The 25,491-nt window shown below is 34.7% G+C and overlaps 3 protein-coding genes across 3 annotated transcripts in view; 1 reads left to right on the forward strand and 2 right to left on the reverse strand.

The window, feature by feature from the left end:
• Positions 1-22: 22 nt before the first annotated feature.
• Positions 23-4,741, reverse strand: LOC107728880 (rhomboid domain-containing protein 2-like). Its single transcript, XM_016539186.1, has 4 exons — positions 4,429-4,741; positions 2,497-2,901; positions 2,237-2,387; positions 23-1,379 (listed from the first exon to the last, which is right to left on the reverse strand). Exons 1-4 carry the CDS (start codon positions 4,607-4,609, stop codon positions 965-967), a joined length of 1,152 nt encoding a protein of 383 aa, XP_016394672.1. The 5' UTR covers positions 4,610-4,741; the 3' UTR covers positions 23-964.
• A 1,423-nt stretch (positions 4,742-6,164) lies between these two features.
• Positions 6,165-22,307, forward strand: LOC107728892 (cell wall protein DAN4-like). Its single transcript, XM_016539199.1, has 33 exons — positions 6,165-6,407; positions 7,953-8,050; positions 11,267-11,781; positions 11,885-11,954; positions 12,064-12,096; positions 12,188-12,249; positions 12,658-12,776; positions 13,125-13,146; positions 13,252-13,289; positions 13,397-13,521; positions 13,873-13,978; positions 14,108-14,166; positions 14,329-14,370; positions 14,482-14,549; positions 14,669-14,709; positions 14,943-14,985; positions 15,074-15,114; positions 15,208-15,335; positions 15,445-15,562; positions 15,708-15,799; positions 15,898-16,117; positions 16,321-16,477; positions 17,159-17,329; positions 17,571-17,693; positions 17,799-17,844; positions 17,946-18,049; positions 18,144-18,265; positions 18,803-19,074; positions 19,204-19,303; positions 19,472-19,755; positions 20,929-21,030; positions 21,123-21,263; positions 21,810-22,307. The coding sequence occupies exons 1-33, from the start codon at positions 6,340-6,342 to the stop codon at positions 21,917-21,919; spliced, it is 3,840 nt and encodes a 1,279-aa protein (XP_016394685.1). The 5' UTR covers positions 6,165-6,339; the 3' UTR covers positions 21,920-22,307.
• A 1,664-nt stretch (positions 22,308-23,971) lies between these two features.
• LOC107728881 (gamma-aminobutyric acid receptor subunit rho-1-like) overlaps positions 23,972-25,491 on the reverse strand; it is a 16,918-nt gene continuing 15,398 nt past the window's right edge. Inside the window, exon 8 of the mRNA XM_016539188.1 lies at positions 23,972-24,899. Within this exon, the coding sequence (XP_016394674.1) occupies positions 24,597-24,899 (303 nt within the window). The 3' untranslated portion in view covers positions 23,972-24,596. The remainder of the gene's footprint in view (positions 24,900-25,491) is intronic.

Here is a 25,491-nt window from a genome sequence, read left to right on the forward strand (position 1 = left end):
TATTGTTTTATCTCTATGTGAAAAGACTGCAAGTATCACTTTGTGACGTACTGTAAAACTTTAGAGTTTGTTTTTGTGATATTGTGTATCAAAACATCCTACAATGTCTTACAGGAAATTAACATTTTAGGTCAGTTGTGTTTTTTTTTTTTTTTTGATCATGTGATGTTTGTGTTCATTCTTATTTCCTGTTGTTTCAAGATGTTCTGCCACTCTTTTTATGCATTATTTCACACTAATGTTAAGTAGCAGTGAATGAGCAATTATGCAATCAACATGACTCCCATCTTTTGGTGAAGTGTTACATTCTGTTTTGTCAATTTTTTTAACATTTTAGCAAATGGTCAAGTGTTAATTATCACAGAAATGTGTATTTTCCTAACATTTTAAAAGGTGCATTTATGACAAGAAAAGTAAGTTCTTCTCTTATTTTCTTAAGCTTTTCTTGACTGGTATGCCTTTTCCACTGATTTCTACTTAAGATTATAGAATTGACTCCTCAATTCATCCCCCTAGTGAGCCAAAGCTGCAACTGCATAGCCCAGTATGGTGGTTTTAAAACAAGACAGCTTGCATTTGTGTAATTTTAAAACTTAATGCATTAATACTGCTTGGGAAGAGAAGTGTCATTGTGATATCAGATGTTTTGTGCAAAATTGTGATCCAAGTCATGCAATGTTTGACGATGAAAGAATATGCACAAACACTGTCTCGCCTCAAAATGTGTTTGTATGGACATGTTTAAAAAATACTGCAGTGTATAAAATGGACAAAGAATTTGTTAAAAAATGAATCAGTTTTTAATTGAAGGTACAAAATGTTCTTAAGCAAAACAGCAACTGTATAATATTAAAAACAAGTTAAACATCACTGCACATCTGGAGCCGTTTGAATTCTAGGAACAAGACATTAGGTATCAGAAGAACGAACAAACAAAAAAACCTGCAGATAAGGCATCAAATCTCTAGGATGACAATGACACAGGGGCTCCAGGAGGAGTTGTGAGAAAGGCAGGCACTCCAGTCTCTGACTGTGAGATCAGAGGTGTGAATGGCACTCCTGGCTGAGGTAGTTTAGTGAAGGGCTGACCTGTCAGGTTGACTGGAGGCCTGAACTGATGCTGAGCATATGGGGACATTGGCATCCACGGGCTGCCGGTGTGATGGCTGTGACCATGATGATGACCATGGCCGTGTCCATGTCCATGATTGTGACCAATGCCGACTCCAGCGTAAGGTGAAGTAAATGTGTATTGCTGTTGAGGATACAGTGAGACGGGCCAACCATCGACTGTGTTGGGCAGGCTTCCTATAACTTGACCATTGGTGGCATTTACTGGAGCGTAGGCCTGGACAGGGTACGACCCTGGTGGAGCATCTCTGGAATTACAAATATATGTAAGTTCTTCTCTTATTTTCTTATAATTTTCTTGACTGGTATGCCTTTTCCACTGATTTCTACTTTAGATTATAGAATTGACTCCTCAATTCATCCCCCTAGTGCGCCAAAGCTGCAACTGCATTAAAATGCCCAGCATTGTGGTTTTAAAATGAGGCGAGCTTGCATTTGTTGTTTTTAAATCTTAATGCATTCAACTTAATTGGGAAGAGAAATGTCATTATGATCTCACAAACACTGTCGGGTTTTTTAAAGTCAGAAAATATACTGAGAAAAATCCAAACATGTTTTGGTTTTAGGGATAGTGCACCAAAAATGAAAATTCTGTCATCATTTACTCACCGTCATGTCTTTTCAAAATTGTGTGACTTTCTTTCTTCTGAGGAACATGAAAGAAGATATTCTGAAGAATGTTGGGAACCAAACAGTTTCTGTTCCCATTGACTTTCATTGCGAATTTTGACCATCCAATTAAAGTCAATGGGAAGCAAAACTGTTTGGTTACCAACATTCTTCAAAATGTTGTCAAAATATGACAAGAGTTTTCACTTTTGGGTGGACTTTCTGTTTAAGACTGTTTTAAAGACCTGCATAAATAAAATGAATAACCTCCAACCTTTTACTTAAACAGGCTGTGGCACACATTCAACAAAGACATAATGCTTAAAAGATACCAACAATAACCAGTAAAAAAGGTTGAAATGCATCACTTTACTACTGCTAGCTGCTCAAAATGAGGAAGATATCTGCACTCTAACAACCTTCTACACACTGCAATATGAATACCGTAAAGTAAACAACAGGGTGACCATATGTAATTGTGGCATTGATCACTCACGTGAGGTCAAGTGGCTTTTTGCGCTCTTCGGTCGATGCAGGAATGAACTGGACACCAGGTATATGCTTTAGCAAGCGAAAAGGGAACTTCTTCTCCAAGACGGAAGCTCTAGATTCTGACATCTCTAATAACGAAAACCATCCTACTCCATCTAAAAGTACTAAGTTAAGGAATAATATAAAAATACACTATACACTGTTGCCATATGAAATAAAATGAAAAAAGTCTGAAGTATTCTATACATTTAAGATTAAGGATACGTAACATTCCTGTAACGATGGCCAGGACGTTGCAAAGGAAAAAAGTGTTTGGAAAGAACAGGGTTAGAATTATTAGAATAATCCAGGGGAGAGATGCAGTAGGCACACTGACGCCCATAATATACGCCTTCCGCATAACAGAATTGATGGTCATCATTCCCAGGACAGACAGGGCTAATGGGACGAGCCCATTTACTGAGCTCCTACTGGACGGGGAGAACAGCAGTGACTCCAGCAGCACATGTAGGAGTCCACAGATGGACGACAGCAGCAGTGACCGGTAGAGGAATCTGACCGTTCCGATTCCTCGCTCCAGCCCGCTACAGGGAAACGCCATCAGGACGGCACTTAGGAACAAAAGCGTCATATTCTTGTGGTAGAGGAAATAGGTGAAGAGTTTGTAGACTGTGAAGAGAGGGAACAAAAATTAAGTAACACAAAAAATGAACAAAAATGGTATTTATGGTATATTTATTTATTTTAATAAATGATAACATAATATAGCAAACACAGTGCGCTACCTAATCCAGTAAACATTACAAAATTTGATCCAAAGAAAAAAACGTATTTGGAAAAACTGACAAAGGTAAGACTAAGTATTTAAGGTCTACAGTCAAAGCATTGTAAATGACATAAAATAAAAATGATGGATAAATAGGAAAATATTAATTTAAAGATGTTGATTATGTATATAGAAACAGCTTATTTTTTAATTTATTGCAAAATATGTATATATACACATATTTATGTAGTTTAGAGCATAGGGAGGTTGACTTGATTATGCGCTTTATAGGAGTGGGCGGTAACTAAAGAGTTGTTTTGGCGGGATTTGCTTGACTGTTGTTTCCAAATAGGGCTGCGTTCAGCCCCGACAAAACGGTGCAAAACGTTTTTTAAACGGAAACGGTGGTGCGTTGAACACCCTGTTCTGATGACGCAAGAGTTGCAACTATGGCAGCTGAGAAGGCCATTCTTTGTGTTCTTTTTGAAGAATTTTCGGAGCCTGACGAAATCGCTATAAATACGTGTTTAATACTGCAAAATACACTCGATGTTACAGTCACTGCAATGATATTTAGACAGACTTAAAGAAGTTCCAGATCTATACTTGTGCTCTTATTATTTCAGTTATTTTGCCTTTAATGTAAATAAACATGTGCAAACAATATACTTGCTCTTGTGAATTTATTTTGATGTTAATTACATTGTGCCAGCTGTCTTATACACTTACACACAATACAGCATGGTTTATACACATGTTGCTGCTGATTGGGCTGACATTTTTGACACACCCACCTAACAAGAGAAAACGTATCTCAAACCCCTTTGCACACCGTTTCCAGGAAACATGTCGTTCAAACCGGAAACCGTAGCAAATGTTGCGCACCGATTTGAGCTTGAACTTGCCCCAGGTTTCTCACCCCCAAACTCACGTCATTGGTCGATGCTGCCCGAGACCCACCTCCAGTTTTTCTGATTGGCTAACATACACGAAAGAGGCGGGGTAAATCGTAGGGCTCTTTATTTAAATAACCAATAAACTTCAATTGCGGGTGGTACTGGAGGCGGGACATTCTCATTCTAGCGCTTTTATTGCTCAAAAACATGTCAACAATATTGTCGGTCCGTTTTCCCAAAAAGAGACTACATGTAAATTTAAATGTACTAAAGTGAATTCTGTCAAAGTTTAGGAGTATATTAGCATATAGCTGGCACCAGAGGTAACAGACATGGACGGCAAACCACAAAACTCTAATTTTGAGGTATTTAAGGCACGTTCTGCCCAAAATACACTCATTAAGACAGTAGTTGTGGGTCACAGGCTACATCAGTCTACAAAATGCAATGAGTTCAACTTATTTTTGTGCCTTGTAGAAGGAAAAGGGAGCTGAGGGAGTTATTTGTAACTTATAAGTTTTAAACAACTCTTACCATGGCCGCTGATGACAGCACTGAACTCCAGACTGAAAAAGTGCTCTGAAATATCTAAGTAATATGGGATGACAGTAAAAACACATGACAGCACGATCACAATCACTACCCCACAGGTCAACTCTATATCCGGTGCAAAATCTGCAAACGTCTTCTTCCAGTTTTTCAAAGTACTATGCATTTTCAGGATGGAGAATGTGCATCATTTACAAGACACCCTTAAAGAACAATTATTTACTGAGAGCGGATCCCTTTCGTGTTTTAGATTGCAGTTCCCAGCACTTGAACCGCAACTTCCGTGTTAAAGGAAAGGTTAATCAAGGGGATAAAAATGCGCAGCCTTTGCGCAGACATGTGCAGACTCTTATCAATTGTTCAGCCTCAGACGGGTATCGTATCATGCACATATTACTTAAAACAGAGCGCCTAAAATAACTGTCAGCGAAATTTCGCTAATATAATATACCTAATATTTTAAGTGGTCACTTAAAAATAAAATAAATCGTCCTCTTTTTGTACTGAACCTCACAAAGTGCTTTCAGAATCAGAATGAGAATTATTTCCAACAAGTATGCTTGCAAGTAAGCTTCTTAGTGAAGCTTCCAGTAAACAGAAAACATAATGAGCTATATGAGATATTCTGGGTGTTCTGCTTATTAGGAAACACCAGATCCAAATTAGGTTAAATTATGAACCAATATGAATTAAAATTGCATTATTAATTTTCATACAGATTATAAACCTAAACGTTATTTGCATATTCACTCAAATGTAGGCTAATATGACTCACTCATACGTACAGTAAATCTGTTTGATGGGAAACAAATTAATGTGATGACTAATGCTTCTTGAAATCAATTGGGCCTGTAATATCCTATTGTTTCTCTCATTTGGACTTCCTAAATCTAATATTGGGGAATTGGCTAATTGTCCAGATCGTCACACATTTTATCGCTGTGTAATAAGCGAAAAGGGAATGTACCCTCCCCTGTGGGTCAAATGATGATTTGGATTTGATAGGAAGAAGAGAATAACAATAGACAGAGATTACTGAGAGATACAGTATTATTGTTACAAAATAAACACATATCAAATGGGTTTAAACCTACACAGATTAAATCTTGCTCTTATGGATACAGGTAAACAGCCCAAAACAAAACATGGGGTAGTTGAGGTTAGGTGCAAACCCCACCCGCTCTTTGTTCAATAAAAGACAGGTGTACAAAGTCATGATTATGATGCAGGTATGGGTGGAACAACTTAGACTTACGCAAAACCCAAAGCGATTATTACATTCCATTGAAATAAAAGCTCTGTCTGTTAAAAGCAGTTTGACCTGTTAGTCCATGAAACTTATTTACAAGAGATAAATGAAACAGTAGCCACAGCAAAATAACTATGTAAAAGTATACAAAAGTGTTTGAATCTATTGCTTATTTCTCAAAAACATTTATTTTAATTTGACTTAATTTAAAATATCACTTAAAATAATCGAGCGATTTTTTTCTGCAGTTCTACGTAGCTCCAAATTTAACCCAATATGTTTGAAATGTGCATAAAATATAAGGCTGTATACTGAAAAATAGGATTATTATAATGATTTATTGAATTACAGTTAACATTTGCTTTGCTAGAGGGGAAGCACACTTCCTGTGCTTTGGAGGATGGGTGTGTGTTGAAGATTTGAGTTAAGGTGGGTGGTGCACACATAACTCAGTCTTCACTGATACATTTCACAACACAGTCAAACCTGAGAGTCTTTTCTCAGTTACTAAGAAACTTTTGTCTGTCTTAGATTTTTCTGAAGTCTGGAAGGACACATTTTGGTCAGCGAGTTCCTGTTATTCTGTGGGAAACCAGGCTTGCAGCTGTCAACAGAGACACATTTTTGTGTGAGAGAAGAATATATCCATGGTTTGGTGTGTCGGTACAGCTCATGATGTGAAGCACAGCAGGTTGTCTATGCAAGTGTCTACAAGGTATGTGGTGTAAAATTAATTAATATGAATAAATACATATTTACTGTTCATTTTATGATTAAAATTTAGCAATGTGCTGAAACTTTATTGTGAATATTTACTGTGAAATTTTAAATTTTATTATCTGTTGGTTTGGTAATGTTTTATGGATTGTTTCATGTTATTTACATCAATTTATTTGATATTATTTATTGTTAATTACATGGGTAGGTAGTACATTTTTGATTCAGTTATACATTATAACTAAATTGTTATATAAATGAATTATATACTGAAACATTACTTTCATTTGTAAGTTATGTAATGAGAGACTATTAAACCACTGGTACCTTATCAAATAATCAAAATACTGTCTAATTTAGAATAGCTTATATATGATATTCAATATATACTACTTATCTGAAAGAAATTAAGACCTTTATCTAGCAAGGACAAATTAAACTGATCAAAATGGACATTTATGTTAATATTCTATTCTGTTCTTTAAAACTTTATATTTATTTATGATTCCTAAAAATTTATTTTGGTTTCCACAAAAATATTAAGCAGAACAACTGTTTTCAACTGATAAAAATAAAAATAAAAATGTTACTTGAGCACCAAACCAGAATATTAGAATGATTTCTGAAGGATCATGTGACACTGAAGACTGGAGTAGTGACTGCTGAAAATATACATTTTAAAATAGATGAAAATACAGTTAAAACAGCTATTTTGAATTGTAATAATATTTCACAATATTACTGTTTTTACTGTATTTTTGAGCAGAAGAGAATTTCAAAAACATTTCCAAGTCTTACCAACCCAAACCTTTGATTAACTTTTGGTAGTGTAAGTTTGGCAGTGTTCTTTTAAAAATGATCAATATTAAAAATTATGAATTAAAAATATTTAGCATTAGTTTGTGCTTTTTAGAGTGAGATTTTGAACATTGCCGCAAAAAAGACGAAAAATACTGTCACGTTTACATTACATTTATGCATTTGCTAGCACCGTGCTCTACAGTTTGAGTTACAGGAGGGCTAATTTAGCTATTCATTACTATACTTTTTTCTTCTTAATGCCTGATCTCTGATAACATTTACTTTTACATTAGATAAAAATTTTACATTAGATCAGGTCAGTTGCATTTGTTAGAAATACACACCCACCATGGATTTTCCATTGAAAGCTCTTGACAAACCAGACTAAGGGTTAAACAAATGTTTGTGAACATTCTGTAAGTTCAGCCTTAGGTATTTATGAAATGTATTAAGTTAGGTATTAAGTTAGCCATATTGAAGTAACTGAATGAAATGTGAATTGAGTTGTACCAGGAAGCGGATGTGTTTGAAACTTCATGAACTTAAATGTGTTACCTGTCCCAGTCTTTTGTTTGGGAGCCACGTCATGGCCAGTGTATTGACTTAAAGTGTCAATCGCTACAGTTACATTTACATCACAATAGTTAAAATTCACAAAATGTAATACTTATTACTTTGAAACTTTTGAAGTCATTTTTTTGTGTCTGTTGCAAAGTGAGTGAGTTTTTTGTGTATCTTTTAGAGCAATGGCGACCAAACGATTGAATAGATGGAGTTTTGGATGCTGGAGACATCTGGATTATGTATTTTTCCTGCTCCTGCTCCTACTGTGCCATCCAGGTGAGGTCTGATGCTTGTATAAGACACACCTGTGATCATCATACAGCTCTACTTAATTTTAGGGATTGTCCTCCTGTTTGCTCACCTATTATGCCACAATAATACCCTACATTTGAGTTTATAGAACAAAGCTAGATGATGATGAAATATAACATCTGTTTGCGCAATGTAGTAACATTACACAATGGCTTGTGTAACTTCTAATGGCGATCAATAGAATCTCATAAATTACACTTGAAATATTGTTAAAAATGTAATTGTTATTGATTTACCTCTGAAATTTTTTAAATAAAATAGCAAAAAAAATTATTTACAATGTAGATGTAAGCAAAATCTTAATAGGTCAATATAATCTTTCTAATTAAATTATTATTACTGTGTTTCGGTAGTGACAAATTTAGGGAGAGGACAAATATTCCAAAACTTTCTGAAAATACAATGACTTAAAGTGTCAATCGCTACAGTTACATTTACATCACAATAGTTAAAATTCACAAAATGTAATACTTATTACTTTGAAACTTTTGAAGTCATTTTTTTGTGTCTGTTGCAAAGTGAGTGAGTTTTTTGTGTATCTTTTAGAGCAATGGCGACCAAACGATTGAATAGATGGAATTTTGGATGCTGGAGACATCTGGATTATGTTTTTTTCCTGCTCCTGCTCCTACTGTGCCATCCAGGTGAGGTCTGATGCTTGTATAAGACACACCTGTGATCATCATACAGCTCTACTTAATTTTAGGGATTGTCCTCCTGTTTGCTCACCTATTATGCCACAATAATACCCTACATTTGAGTTTATAGAACAAAGCTAGATGATGATGAAATATAACATCTGTTTGCGCAATGTAGTAACATTACACAATGGCTTGTGTAACTTCTAATGGCGATCAATAGATCTTCAATATCCTGTATTTTGCATTTGGACATATGCAACCCAAAAGACTTCTATTGAAAATATCTAATTTATCAAATTTTGTAGAGTTTTTGCATTACTAATTATGTAATCTATTATATGATGAGCTGCATGAACTTCACAAGTTTGTGTAAAACAAGATGATCATGATCCAGAATGACCCAAAGAGCATTCTTGTACAAAATTTGTTCACATGTTCACAAATATGTCCAGTGACCTGGAAATAGTGCAGAATTTTAAATATTTTTTATTCATGTTACATCATGATGTTTTTTAAGCCTAACATTTTCAGTTTATTTCCAGATTTTGTCCTCTTTTTTATTTTTTTTTTACTTTAATTGTATATTAACATATTTCCCATATTCATTGTATGTAGGGCATATATGGGCCATTCTACAGAATTGGTGCAAACTGCTGTCCCACAACCAAAAAACGTTAAATTAAAGCATTTAATTATTCAAATCTTAGATGTTTACTTAGATCCTTCTATTATCTATTGAAACCTACAATAATATTTAAAATCTCAGTAAGCTTAATATATATAAAAATCATAATTTATTGGGTACTTTCAATTGGGAGGTGGCTGTCCCGAACCATAACCCCTAAATTTCAACTTTTTAATTCTTAACTGCTCAATTACTAGAAATGTGTATCTTGGATATTATACAATTTGCATACATACACATTTTTTTGGAAAAAGACAAATTTTTTTCAAGACGTTTCCAACTCTGACTTTGGACCAATTCTGCTAAATTTCAACTTTTTAATTTTTTTTCCATTGTTGTTTTTAAAAGTATCTTTTTGATTCTTAAGTAAAATTATTTGATATTTTCTTTGTAAATTATGAAACTTTATGTAAAAAAAATGTGTCCCGCATTTTTCATGTCACTACCGAAACAGTGTATGTTTTAGTCCATTGGCCGAGACTGATTTTAACTACACCCCTAAATTTATGATCAGGAAATATTCCTGTGTCCCCCTCTCTCATAGCTACAAGGTGTGAGTAGATAGATCTCATCATTTTGAGGTAAATGTGTTCAAAGGTCTGAAAAATCTGTGTAACTTTAAGGAACGTCACTACCGAACACCTTTTTTTTGCAATTAAGCAAACTTTTTTCGGAGTTATTCCATAACATTTAGTCTTTATATGTGTACCGTTGTTCAGAACTGTGCTAGCTAACCATGTGCTGATTAGCATCTTTAAGCTAGGTTCAAAAGTATCTAAAATTGTCACTACCGAAACATTTGGTGGAGTTTCGGTAGTGACATCTTTTTTTTTTGGGGGGGGGGGGTATTTTAGTATGTGAGTCAAAATTCTGTAATGTGATGTAGTCGCTACCAAAGCCTTACTGTCACTACTGAAAATGTGCAGTCACTACCGAAACATGGGATGTTTTGTCAAAAATAAAGTATACTGAATTATCAACTAAGACGTTATGATAGTTTTTGGTTCAATGTATATTCAAACTAATGAATCCTTAACTTTGAAATCAGTATGATCAACTTTTTGCCTTTTACAAAGAAAAATTGGATTCAAAATACAACAAATCTCATAAATTACACTTGAAATATTGTTAAAAATGTAATTGTTATTGATTTACCTCTGAAATTTTTTAAATAAAATAGCAAAAAAAATTATTTACAATGTAGATGTAAGCAAAATCTTAATAGGTCAATATAACCCTTTTAATTAAATTATTATTACTGTTTTAATGTGTTCAGACTATGTGTATTTGTCTGTATGTCTCTCCTAGTGTAAAGAAGAACATCTCAGAAATATTGTTCAGTATTCCTGTAATAGGAGCGTATCTGAGTCACGTAAAACATGGGCTGTGATCACTTTGAAACACAATAGCTTAACTGAACCAACCATACAAATACAGCTCAGTCAACCGGCTGGACATGTTTTAGTCTGGCACAAAACAAAAGCCAATTTTTGCTAATGCTTATGAATCAACTAAATGGGCAGACAAAAAGAAAGAGATAGAAATGGATAAAGAGAGGAGCCCTTCATTACAAAAGCATGAAGTGAAAAAATAAATAAACCACTGAGAGTGATTAGATTCTTTGACAGACAAAATAATTCATAAATAAAGTTTCCAATACCTGTAAAAGGGTTGGAAAATTTAATTAATTAATTTGTTTGTTTTTGTTATTTATTTAAATTGTGATTCAAAACGAATTCAAAATTATGAATAAGATATGGACCAAATTACATTGTCTAATTTCTCATACCATGTTGCATGTTGTGATGATACATTTGATGTGATTTAATCATTTCTGTAATTTTTTTCATATAGTAACATCGAGCACAGCAAGTGGATTTACATCCACCACAGAAACCACATATTCAACAACAGTGACTGGAGGAACCACACCTACCGATACCACAGCACATTTATCTACAACCCAAAGTTCCAGTAGCTCATCAACAGTGCCATTAACAACAAGCTCATCTACCGTTCTGAATACAGCAACAACAATGGAAACCACAGCCACATCTTCTTACATAAGCACATTGATCCCAGCAATAACACTTACGACGGAATCACACAGCACTGAGAGTCAGACAACTGAAACAACGCCACACACACTCACTGAGAACACCACAATCTCTACATCCACTGGAAACACGACTTTTGCTGAAACAACCACAATCTCTACATCCACTGGAAACACGACTTTTGCTGAAACAACCACAATCTCTACATCCACTGGAAACACGACTTCTTCTCAAACAACCCCAGTCTTCAGAACCACTGAAAACGTGACTTTTTCTGAAACAACCACAAACTTCACAACATTTACAGCAACAGTAAGTACTACAAATACAACATTATTACAAAAAAGCTCTATTTACATCCTACAATATGTTATCAGGCACCATATTAATAGACTCATTACAATATCATCTTCAGCCCGAACCATCATCCTCCGCAAATATAACGGATACAACACCAACCGTTAACCAAACATTAACATCGACCGGTAAGAGATACAGTGTAAAGATCTCTGTGTGTACCACAGTTTACACTTTCTATCATGTTCATTTTTACATTTTACCCCCTTTATCTAATATTCATTCGTTCTTGTCTAGCTACAGAACCCACACCTTGTGACTGCGAGAATGGTAAGTATTACAACTTTAGCACACATAATGGCCCGATTTTCTGTTAAATGGAAGGAATGCAATGCATAACTGACTCTTTGGTTTTTATTAGCATATTACTGGATGATCGTTAAGGTAACAAGAACACCTGAAATTGAACTGATCCAAACATGGGTAAGTTCAGGAATGATACTCATGCGATATTGAGAATATTTTATTTCATTTTATAATATAATATAGATATAGAATATTATAGAAAACATATTAAAATGTAAATCTGTAGGTTGTATGTAAATTATAGATTAACTAAGATTTTGTTATATCATGTATATTTTTGTTCATTATTAGATATTAATTATTTTGTTAGATATATTTTTGTATTTTAATGTATAACATAATATTTTTTACATAATATTAAACTTAACATTTTACACTATAATATTTTTCATAATGAGAGTTAACAGCTGAAGGATATATAAAACAAATACAGTGTCTAGGAAAATATGGAAAAGCACTTTACAGTTTTCTGTCATTCTTTGAAAAGCAGTAATTTAACTCAATCGTCTGAAATGTGTTTTCCAGCTTAATGTGCTTTACAGAAACAAACTAAATTCATGTGCAGTTTCCATACGGAAGGTAGTGGAGGAGATCTCTGACGGAAGAATAATAGCAACTGTGCCTACCACAACTACCAGCATAAGGTACAGTACACTGTAGGGACCTTTTCTCATGAATAAATACAGACAAATGTTCTCACTTTAGGCCCTTTAGGCATGCCAGTACTTTCAAACTGAATAATATTTGTGTGTTATGTAATTTGTCTTCGTTCTTGAGCTTTAAATAAAAGTATGAATTTTATCATCATGCATCAATGGCTGTTTATTCCTAAAGGGAATTCCTTCATTTAATAGGGGATGTTTAAAGCACTTTCAGTTGCCATAATTTTTCTGACCTCAATTTACACAAAGGGTGAATCCACTGTCAGCAGGGCTTACTGTGCTTCGAAAAGCTGTGTAATAAATTAACCTGGTCTTCTTTCTGTTCTGCAGTGCAGAGAAACCCAGGCTTAAAGTAAGTGCAGATTCAGTTGCCATTGCAGGCAGCACATTTTGGTATTTCATCAGATTTCATATAATAAGCATACACAACGTTTTTGCTTTTATTTCCCACTATTAGGCTTTGGAGGTCACATGCGATCCTAAAAATAGTACACAGTCAGTATCAAATGCTGCTCTCATCCATAGCAAACATATTCAAGCAATAGATCAAATGATTGTACTGCTGTAAGCTTCTCTAACATCATTTCGGTTCTTTCTGACAGGAATGCACAATGCAGTATTCTTCTGCAGCTGAGTGCACCTGCCAATGTTTGCTGCATTAGAGACGCTGTGATGATAAACTCGGAAAGTGCCAATGTCAGTGTGGTGGGACAAATAGAAAGAGTGGGTTAGTAAAATTCTCCTAATTCTTGTCTTTTAATAATAATAAAATAAATGAATAAATAATAATAATAGTAATAGTATCAACAAATAATAATAATTTAAAAAAAAAGTTTTTACAAATTTTATTTTGTTTTTACATAGAATAAAAGCATTGTGTGTACATTTAGATTTTTTCATCTTGTTGGTTTTGTTTTAAAATGTTGACGTGAACTGCAATTTCCACCAGATACAGTGCTAAAAAGGTTTTTCAAAATTGTGCTATTTCCTACTAAAATACAAATAAATTGTACTGTTTTAATGTCATATAATCTTTCTAAAAGATGTATTTGAGTGGAATGGATATGTTTTTGCACAGGTGTGTGTGCAGGTGACATAACACAGATCTTAGCTGGACAATATGACAAATGCAATCAGACAGTCAAAGTTGATGTATGTAGTGCAAAACCACAGAACATCTCATGGTAAGTTTAGACTCAAACTGGAAAAGGATGGTGTATTTGAGCGAAGGACACTTTTTATTTAAGTTATTCATTTTATGGTGGTGTTCTTTATTTCCCGTCTCATTTCTTGTCTTTTTTTTAATTTTGTAGTGGAAACAGTACAAATGTGATCTTTACACTGGATTCTCAGGATAACTGCACTATAAGTCGTAAGGCTTCTGTTATCCTCTTTAACAAAACATTACATTTCATCACTCAGAAATGTGACATACTTTAAAGACCTTTCTGGCTCATACTTCAAAAGATGAACAACTAGACATTTATAGTCAATGTGTCATGATTTATTACGTTTTCTTTTGTTTTCCCTAAAGCAATGCCAACGTGTTATTGTTCTTCACACTGCAATAGCTCAAGTAAGACAAATTTATCATGTATGTCTGTAGTCAATGCTTCAAATATGAATGCACCTGAAGGGGAAATCATAAGGTCCAAGGTTATATTTACACTTTTTTTCTTTATTTTAGATTTGTTCTATTACAGCTTTAACATTGAACTGATTACGATTACTATAATCAACAACCATGATACCCTAGTAAGTAACATGTATTGAAGTCAGATGTCTGAATGTTAATTTATAATCAGTCTATGAGTTACATAATAATTTGTCATAGTACTACTGATCCATATATTGCTGTTGTTATTTGCCTACAGGTTCCTTCTATGTTGAATTACTCAGAATGCACAGACACATCGTAAGTTAGACAATTCTTACTGTATCTTTTTTTCCTTTCAAATAAAAATGTATTTATAAACATTTATTTGCCAGACAAATCAATCCAAAGCAATTTATGATGCATTCATTTTACCATTGTGCGTGTGTTCCCTGAAAATCGAACCCATGACTTTAGTGTGTCTAGCACAATACTCTACCAGCTGCACAAAAGAAACTACTGAATAACACTCCTCTTTCTCTTCTCCATTTTAGATCTGCTTGTAACATTACGCAAACTTTCATAAGTTACAATCCGGTAAGATGTCTTGATGTCAGTCATGAAAGAAAGAGATGTTTTTCAGTCCTAGAATGTTTCAGATCTTCTAAATATTTGATTCCTGCAGGACTCAAGAGTGATTTGTAAAAACACGAAAGAGTCCAATGGGTACGTGAAAGGGAGTCTCGTTGCAGCATAATGTTTTGGTAAACGTGGTTTTAAAGTTGCTGGGTGGTTAATGCACTGCTCCTTCCTGTCCAGATCACTCTTTTGTGATGGTATAGTGAAACTAGACACAGCCATGGACTTGTGTGATATTCGCACGGCTCTAGATGTCATCTTTAAACCTCAGAAAGACTTGATCTTTGATGGTGTTGTGAGCAGAGTGGGTAAGTGTCTTCTGTTAACAATATATATACAGGTGCATCTCAATAAATTAGAATGTCGTGGAAAAGTATATCTGAATATATCTGATGATATGGTTATGTTGATTTTCAGCTATCTGCTATGACCCTTCTTTGAAACCTTTGAACCAAACATTCACATGGGAGCCATCTTGGAGTGCAAATTTCAGTTCTGAAGGCTTCTGCATGGAGTCAAACTTTAATGATTACTGGTTAGTAGAGCTATTTGTGTCATATATGTCAATTTATGTATAGAGTTTGTGTTCATAGGTAATGTAAGGTATGGAATATATGTGTGGATGTTTACTGTATAATGCATTTTATTTTTATTTAGTTGATTTATTATTCGTTTCACAGCTCAAACGGTACTATAGTTATTCCCCTGAATGGCAGCTGTAATTCATCGACCACATTCCAAAACAGTACCACGACTCCTCCATCTTTCACAAGTACCTCGCTCTCAAACACAACCACTTCTATAAATTCTATTTATATAGTAAATCTCTCTATATAATTTTTTTTCTCTCTCGTTTTTCTAATGGTGTAGTGTCCACGACCACATCAGGGACATTAGATGCTGAAGGATTGCTGAAGTTGAGTGCAAATGCCTCGTCTTTAAACGCCACTCAGGTGGAGCAGATTTTATCACAGCTAGAGTCACTCCTCTCTGGGCCCAACGTCAGCCTGGCTCTGGCAAACACCTCTGTCAATATTATCAACAACCTCCTTGATGTTCCTGTGGCTGTAATGACTCCTTTCTCAAAGAGGTGAGACACACTCATCTGTGGCCAGGTTTATTACTGTTTTGTCCCATTTATCATCATATAGTAGTAAAAGAATTGAGTCAAGCCTTATAATGTCAACCTGGAAAGTACATTTACCTAAATTAAACTTAACTGAACATAAGATTTAGAAATAAATATTGTCTGATATACTGTAGACACTCAAGCTGTTTGCCTATGGTTCTTAGGGCTATTGGGGTTGTGGACACAGTGGGTCTTAAACTGGTTGTATTGGGGACGAGTCAGTCAATACTTTCACAGTCACTGGCTCTGGCAGTGAAGAAAGTCAATGGGACCAACTTTCAGGAGACGTCCTTCTCCCTAATCGAAACATCTAGCGTGCAGGTAACATCTCCATCATTAATTCTGATTCATCTGACAGACTATAGATAATGGAAATACTGCTGTTTTAAAAAAACAAACTGTGTAGAATAAAATAAAAAACAGATAAATAGCAGATTATTTTACTTAAATGTGGTTGCTTGAAATAAAATCTTGAAATCAAAAATATAGTAAAAAAGTACTATTTAGAAATATTATTACAATTTAAAATAACTGTTTTCTATGTGAATACATTGTAAACTGTAATTTATTCCTGTGATTATATTAGAATGATTTCTGAAGGATAATGTGACACTGAAGACTGGAGTATTGATGCTGAAAATTCAGCTTTGATTACAGCAATATATACAATTTTACAATATATTCACATAGAAAACAGCTATTTTAAATTGTAATAATATTTCACAGTATTTCTGTTTTTACTGTATTTTGTGAGCACATAAATTATATAAAATATATATTTTTATATCACTTTATGTAATATTTATCATATCCATATATAGTACACTACACCAGTGTTTCCCAACCTTTTTTTAGTCGCGGCACCCTTTGGAAATTTTAACAAACTTGTGGCACCCTACAAAATTAAACTACACAAATAAAGTGGTGATACATGATGATGAGTAAAATGGGTTTTATAGGTCCAAAGTAGCTGATTTGGTTCTGCTGTGTTTGGCATCATAGATTCGAAGTAACCCCAGCATGGAGACAGAAGACATCATGGTTCAGGTTCGGTCCACTCCTCTGGGTTCAGTCATCCTCCCAGCATCCCTCACACAGAACCTCACGGCAGAACAGCAGCGGCTTGCCTCCAGAGTCCAGTTCAACTTCTTCCAGAATAGCACCTTCTTCCAGGTCTGATACAGAGCACTGCTTTTGATTCAAATTAGTTAGATTTGTATTAAGATGACTGCTACATATTTGAAATAGCTGAATGGTGTAATGTGAACTGATATTATCTAGCTAGCACATCTCAAAACAATATACAGTATGCTTGTATTGCTGTAGTTATTGTGTTAAAAGCTTTAGTATAATTCATGTGAATCTGATCAGAGCCACAAGTATCTCTGAACTCTTTATTTATATATCTATGTAGGACAAAAATCTGAACAGACGTAAACTAAACAGCGGGATTGTGGGTAGCAGTGTGGCTAACCTGAGCATTTCTGGTCTACAGAAGGAAGTGCTGATAACCCTGCGAAACACAGGGCCCATTCCGGTCAATATGAATAGCATTAATATCACAACAAACAAACACAATAACAGATTTGTACTTTAATTCAGTGCTGCTTTCTTGTCTTACTCTCTTTTTATTCCTCCACAGGCTAAATATGTAGCTTCCTGTGTATTCTGGGACTTTGGATTAAATGGTATAAGTTCTTTTAATGTTCCCTTCATTAACTGATAGACTTTTTGTTTTGTTTTTTTGTGGTTGAATTGTGCATTTTAACCAATGGTTATTGGTTCACAGATGGCTCGGGCGGCTGGAATTCTTCTGGGTGCCGTGTGCTTAATTCTTCTGCTGAAGAAACTCAATGTGCCTGCAATCACCTTACCAGCTTTGGTATTCTGCTAGTGAGTTACAGCACAAAGAATTTACATCACCTGACAATATGATATTTCGATTCTTTGGGATATTAAAATTGTTTGGTTAAATCTTGCCTTACAGGACATTTCTAAGACTGAAATCCCTGTAGATCATCTCAACATCCTGACATACATTACATACATCGGCTGTGGAATCTCGGCTGTTTTCCTGTCTGTCACTCTGCTCACTTATCTGGCCTTTGGGTAAGGATTAATTTAGGATCAAGTTCATTTAGCATAATTTCACACTTTTTCTCACGCAGATATAAATAGGTATTTTTATACACTACCATTTAAAAGGCTGCATGGGGTCAGTATTTTTATTTATTTTTTTGGAAAGCTTTTATTTGATCAAAAATACAGTAAAAGCCGTAATATTGTGAAATACAGTATTATTAGAATCAGCTCTTTCAGCAGTTTTTCAGAAATTCTAATATTATATATTTTTTTAGAATATCTAATATGCTAATTTTGGTGCTCCAGAAACATTTCTTATTATTATCAATGTTGAAAACAGTTGATCTGATTAATATTTTTTGGAAACTGTGATACTTTTTTTCCCCCCACTATTCTTTGATGAAAGAAAATATGTATTTGAAAGAAGTCTTTCAAAAGAACAACATGTAAAAGTCTTTACTTTCACTTTTGATCAATTTAATGCATTTAATTGCAATTTAATTTGACTCCAAACTTTTGAATGGTGGTTTATGCATAAAATATATATTTTTAATGTCTCTACAGTAAACTGCGCAAAGACACCCCGTCTAAGATCCTTATTCAGCTGTGTTTGGCCTTGCTGCTGTTAAACCTGGTGTTCCTATTGGACGCCTGGCTGGCTCTGTACCCGGATGCCGTGGGTCTTTGCATCTCCACTGCTTTTTTCCTGCATTATTTCCTCCTGGCATCCTTTACATGGATGGCTCTGGAGGCCGTCCACATGTATCTGGCCCTCGTCAAGGTGTTCAACACCTACATCCCCCGCTTTATGGTCAAGATCGGACTTGCTGGATGGGGTACGTGACTGATTTGTTACTTACATTTTACCTGCACGAGTTCATGTTTTATCGTTTGAAGGCTGCTTTTTTGAAACAGTTTAGTCTGTCAGAGAGCAGATGAGCTCATAATGTTTTGTTTCTTTAAAGGCATTCCTCTCGTCGTAGTCATAATTGTCATAGCTATTAATAAAGACCACTATGGCCTTGTGACATACGGGAAGTATGCAAACGGGGTGACTGATGATTTGTGAGTAATAATCCCAATTCTTCTCAGCACAATATTTATAAAAAATATATTCTATATAAGTTATATAAAATTATTTGTAATATTTTAATGTCAAATTAAACTGAATATGAATGAGGAAACATTACAACTTTCTTTAATGCCCTTATTGTATTTTCTCTCTCTCTACAGCTGCTGGATAAAAAACGACATTGTCTTCTATGTTGCTGTGGTGGCGTACTTCTGTCTTGTCTTCCTGCTGAACTTTACCATGTTTATCGTGGTGATGATCCAGCTGTGTCGCATTAAGCAGCAGAACCCTCACAATGTGCAGAATCGCAGCGGCTGGCAGGAGATGCGCAGTGTGGCTGGACTCACCGTGCTTCTGGGCCTCACCTGGGGCTTTGCTTTCTTCGCCTGGGGTCCTGTTAACCTGCCCTTCATGTACCTGTTTGCTATTTTTAACACTTTACAAGGTGGGTACCAATTTGCACAGATGCTCTACCATTCTTGAAAGGCTAAATTTACCATATTTACTTTCTTAAAAAATGTCTCTGGTATTACTGTGCACTATTTATCATGGCAAGTTATTATAAAGAAAAGTAAAAAGTGTTCCAGGTTCCTTGGAAAAAAAGATTTGACAAATTATATTATTTAGGAATGTCAAAGATAACAATTATTGTGAAACCACAATACAAATATATCTGAACTGCATTGGAAATTTCTGTCTTTAGGTTTATACATCTAACATTGAACAAAATTAACTTATTACAAATTCAATATTTTCCAGATAATATTTTCATTTCATTTAATTAATTATTAATTAATTTCATTCATTTTAATGAATTAATTTAATTAATTGAACATTAATTTTTAATACATTTTTAATTAATAAATTTTATTTATTTGACTTTGGTACAGTAAAAATATAAAAGCCAGTTATTTAATTCCACATAATATCACATGATTTCTCACAAAGTATAAAGTGTCTTTATATATATATATATATATATAAATATATGGCTGACTTTATATTGGAAGGGGGTCCCTTGCAAGGTTATTAACATATTTGTGGGTCTCTGGCGAGCAAGTTATATATATATTTTTTACTACCATTCAAAAGTTTGGGATCAGTAAGATTTTTTGAAATGTTTTGCATTATCTTATTATTACAATTTAAAATAAAATATATTTAAAAATATAATTTATTCCTGTAATAGTAAAGCTGAATTTTCAGCATCCTTACGCCATGCTGAAGATCATCTCTTTTTGGTGCTCAAATAACATTTAATGTACAGTGTTTAATGTTAATGTAGAATGTAAAAGTTTTTACTGTCACTTTTGATCAATGTCTTTGCAGAATAAATGTATTACATTAGAAATATATACATGTTAATGACCTCAAACGTTTGAATGGTAGTGAATGAATGAATGAATGAATCCAGACTAGTGAACAGTAATAATTTTTAACACTCTCCATTTGTCAGGATTGTTGTGTTCAGGTGCTACTTAAATTAGTTTCACATTACACAACCCTCTGTGCCAGAGTTCCTTTGTGGAATCCGGAACATTATTGGGTGACACAGGTCAGGTTTATTTTTAGCATTCTGATGGACTGTTGATGCTAGAATGTATCTGTTCCCTTGCAGGATTTTTCATCTTTGTGTTCCATTGTGCCATGAAAGAAAACGTCAGACGACAATGGAGGACATACCTGTGTTGTGGCAGCCTGAGGCTGGCAGAAAACTCAGGTAAGAGGCCTTTGTAAGTTCATGCAAATGACTGACTTGCTTTTATGTCATGTATTTATCTAATTACTGCCTTTCTTTCTTGTATGCAACAGAATGGAGTCGCACAGCAACTCAGAAGATAAACAAAGCCTCCAAGAAAAGAATGTTTTCATTCCGCTCGGCGAATTCTAACAATTCTAGCTCATCTTTCCTGAACCATGACAGCTTGGCATCTGATACACCTATAGATGTTGGTGAGTATTACCTGCTAGACGGGCTGTTAATCAGCTTTCCGCATGTTTATAACCTGAAATTCCTATTTGAAACAGCAGGTGATGCTAACTGATCTTTAAATGGTAGCACAACCCTCTTCCACGTTCTCTTTTATTATTTCTGTTTTAGTCACACACATTCAGCTTGATTTAAATTAGACAGAACAGAACCTATTATTAAAGGACTAGTTCACCCAAAAATGAAAAATTGCTGAAAATGTACTCACCCTCGGACCATCCGAGATGTAGATGAGTTTCTTCATCAGAACTGTTTTGGAGAAATCTAACATTACATCACTTGCTCACCAATGCAGTGAATGGGTGCCGTCAGAACGAGAGTCCAAACAGCTGATAAAAACAGCAAATTTTAATTTTTGGGTGAACTATTCCTTTAATTAATTAAAGTCAATTAAAACATCTTTTATACTTTTAAACATTTATAGTTGAATAATCAATATTTCTACACTGGCCAGATTAGGTCTATTGTGAAAGAAGTGCAAAATGTGAACTCTTTTTCTGTATTTGCAGGCAACCCGATGGACGACAGGACAATAACTGCAGCAGAAGAGCCCAGATCAGGTTCTGATGTGGTATTGAATGAGATCAACAACCAGTACAGAGGTCAGAGGTCATACTGAATGAACTGATCACAGCCGGCACGAGCGTGTGTGCATGTATGTGTGTAGTATGGTCTAAAACTGTATTTCACTGCTATTTTAAATTTACATAAAGTATTGTGTGTTGTATATACAACAGAAATATTACTTCAAATGAAGCACTTTATTTAATGCAATTAAATAATGAAGCTACCACGACAATGCAAAACCTTTTTTTAACCACCACCAACAAAAAATATTTGATGGTTTAGGTTGCATCATTTTCTGTGAGTAGTTGGATAATTGTGCAATTGGAGCAAATTGGATAGTGTATAAAATGAAATGATGTGGTTATATGGTTCAATGACTTGATTATTTTATATATCTGTATGAGTCTAGATCAGGGATGGGCAACTTTGATAGTGACGGGGGCCAGCATTTTTTCTCCTTTATACCAAGGGGCCAGATTACTAATCCACGTCCACACACCTTTTACACCGTCTTACTCAATTTCCTTTTTATTGAAGGAAATGAAAGTATAACTAATGTCATTTGTTTTTAAAGATTTAATTAAGTATAAAACTTGTGCTGTTATGCTAATTCGCAACAAACAAATATACAGAGGTCCTTTTTTTATTAGTATCCTAAAGAACATTCTCAAAACAACCTAAAAGGACAGTTAAAAAGGACTTAATAAAAATTTTTAAAAAAAAATTATTCCAAATGGTACCATAAAATAACCTGGTATCTGCAGGATTTTTAAAATCAAATTAAAGACCTTTAAAGAACTTTTTAAGACCTGCACTTCACATTTCAGCCTTTAAAATTTTTTTAAGAAAAGGGATGTCAAAAGTATCAATTATTATATTAATTTAAACAATTATTATCAATTAATTATTATACCCCAACTACCTCTTATAATTTAGACTTTTTGTACCATTTAAGAGTTTGCATGGCCTTAAATGTAAACAATTGAGCTGAAGACGTTTTAAGGACCCGCGGAAACATTAATAAGAACATAGTCCAGTGCAAACATTTCTGTCATGCATTTGGCAAAAAGCTTTTGTTGACTATGAATTTTACCTTTGAAATTTGAGGCAAGTGCAACTCTGGCGTCCCCGTTCATGGTCTTGATAATGAAAATGTTTTCATGGTCAGTTTTTCATTTATTATTTGCTAATGTTAATGAATGTTTACATTAGAGTGCACGTCCTACTACGCTGAAAAGCAATCATAAACTGAAAGCAATCTTTACGTGACTTGCTTTTCAAATGTTTTAAAATTGATCATCCGAGTCTAATATGATCCAGCGGGCCGTACTAAAAGACACTGCGGACCCATCCCTGGTCTAGAACATTCAAAATCATGTATGTTGTCACATGTATTTTATTTTTGTATTTTCATAGCTTTTCAAAGTAATAAAATGTACAACATAACAGTATACAGTAAATGCTGGCTGGTTGCTATACAATTTCCATGAATCAGAGTGCACAGGTTTTTAAAAGTCCACCAGGACTTTTAAGAGTTATGTTTACAAGGAGAACGGCTTCTACTGAAACATTTTTTTTGAGGTTCATGGCATCAAATGTCTACAAGAGTTTTGTTTGAGGCAGTTAATAGCAAGTATATTCCTTTTTATTTCCTTTTGGACACATGTAAATCTGTCTATTCACACTTTTTCTTAACTGTAATGTTGCATACTGTTGTCTAGTGTTATGCTTTCACAGATTTCAGATCTTCCCACAACTATGTACAATACCATTCAAATACCTTTTAAAAAAAAAAAGAAATTAATGCTTTTATTCATCAAGGATGCAATAAATTGATCAAAGAAGACCGTAAAGACATATTGTTGTCAAAGATTTCTATTTCAATTAAATGCTGTTGTTTCGAATGTACAGTTTCCACAAAAAATATTAAGCAGCACAGCTGTTTTCATCATTACTAATAAGAAATGTTTCTTGCGCATTAAATGTTTCTAACATTTAAAATATATTAAAATAGAAAACAATATTTCACATTATTACAGTTTTACTGTGTTTCTGAGCATAAGACCATCTTTCAAAAACATTAAAAATCTTACCAACCCCAAACGTTTGAATGGCAGAGAAAATGTCATGGATGAAACTGAACTGTGATTGGTCCCTTTATGTCACTTAGACAGCTACTTCCTGTTCAAGTGGGCGGTTCTAACAGGAAAAAAACACGGCCCAAACTTTGATGAGTCAAAAGTCCTACTATGCGAGACTAGCTTGAGAGTTCTTTTATTTAATTTATTCACAAGTTTACAAGTTCATATAATTCTTGAGCATATAAAGCAGGTTGGCTTGGTTTTGAGTTTCCGCTCTCGGATCTAATGAATTCTAGAAGATAAAGCTGGGGTGGTGGATGGATCCCATAAGAATGGTCACAAGAGTGAGGTAAGCTACAGTATATCCTTGAATGAGATGAACATGCTCCCTGCGTTGAGAGTTTATGACAAAAGACATTCCTTCACATGCTATAAGAAATGCTAAATGTTTAAGAGATCTCCATATCTAATGTCTATCTGGATCTTTCTCCAGTTACACTTAATCAAAACTGTCAGGTCACTTGTGCTTATTGTCAGAGCTTTCATTTTGACAGCCATCTCAGGCCCAAAGTTCAACTGTCTTGTGCAATAAGACTAGTTTATCCTGGACTTATTACAGCGACAGATCAGAAAACTCAAGCTACACGATCAAGAGTAGATACACCAGTAGATGATGTTGAAGAGAAGATATGCCAGTGGAAAGATGATTCTGGAGTACGAGTCAATCATGTAGCTGTTGCTCATTATGAATCGGATGTTTTTGCCGACTGAGCGTTTCCTCCAGAGTCTCGTGCCTTCGGTGGGTGGAGGCTCGGTGGAGGAGGCTCTGGGTGGGATGGTCCGCGTCGTGCTGGGTGTGGTGGGGAGCTCGGGGAAAGGCGATACATCTATGTCATCGTGAAAACAGCCATCGTAGGCCATAGCCTGGGTTGCGTCGTAGGAAACTGGAAGCTTTGGTAGGAAGAGAAACGCGAGAAAGTAAATATCTGTTATGGAGTACAAACAACATTGATAAAAAATGTACATTAATTTATATTCAATTTATACATTGAAGTCAATGAAAAATGCCATTTACAATCCATTTGATTTGAGTTGTTACTTTTGTAAAGCCAAAATAGATTAATGTTTTTTTCTTCAACCACTGCAAGAATTTGGTTTACATTTAAGGGGGTCATCGATGCCCATTTTCCACAAGTTGATATGATTCTTTAGGGTCTTAATGAAAAGTCTATAACATACTTTGGTTAAAATTTCTCAAAGGTAGTGTAAAACAACACCCTTTTTACCCTGTCAAAAACAGCTCTTTTCAGAGCAAGCCGTTTTGTTGCAAGCCGCTTTAAATGCTAATGAGCTCTGCTGACCCACTCTTCTACTCACAGATACTCACTTCTACTGTAGATGAAGCTGGATCACAAATGATTCGTGCGAACATAGACGCATTTAGGCAGATCGGGGGGCGCATTCCCTTCAAAAGCAAAAGTAATCCACTCAATCTTCAGCAGCTCATATGTCAGGAGTAAATGATGACTGCTATGTTCATTAT

The sequence above is a fragment of the Sinocyclocheilus rhinocerous genome, unplaced genomic scaffold (assembly GCF_001515625.1).
Source record: "Sinocyclocheilus rhinocerous isolate Xijiao unplaced genomic scaffold, SAMN03320098_v1.1 scaffold397, whole genome shotgun sequence".
Lineage (NCBI taxonomy): Eukaryota > Metazoa > Chordata > Actinopteri > Cypriniformes > Cyprinidae > Sinocyclocheilus > Sinocyclocheilus rhinocerous.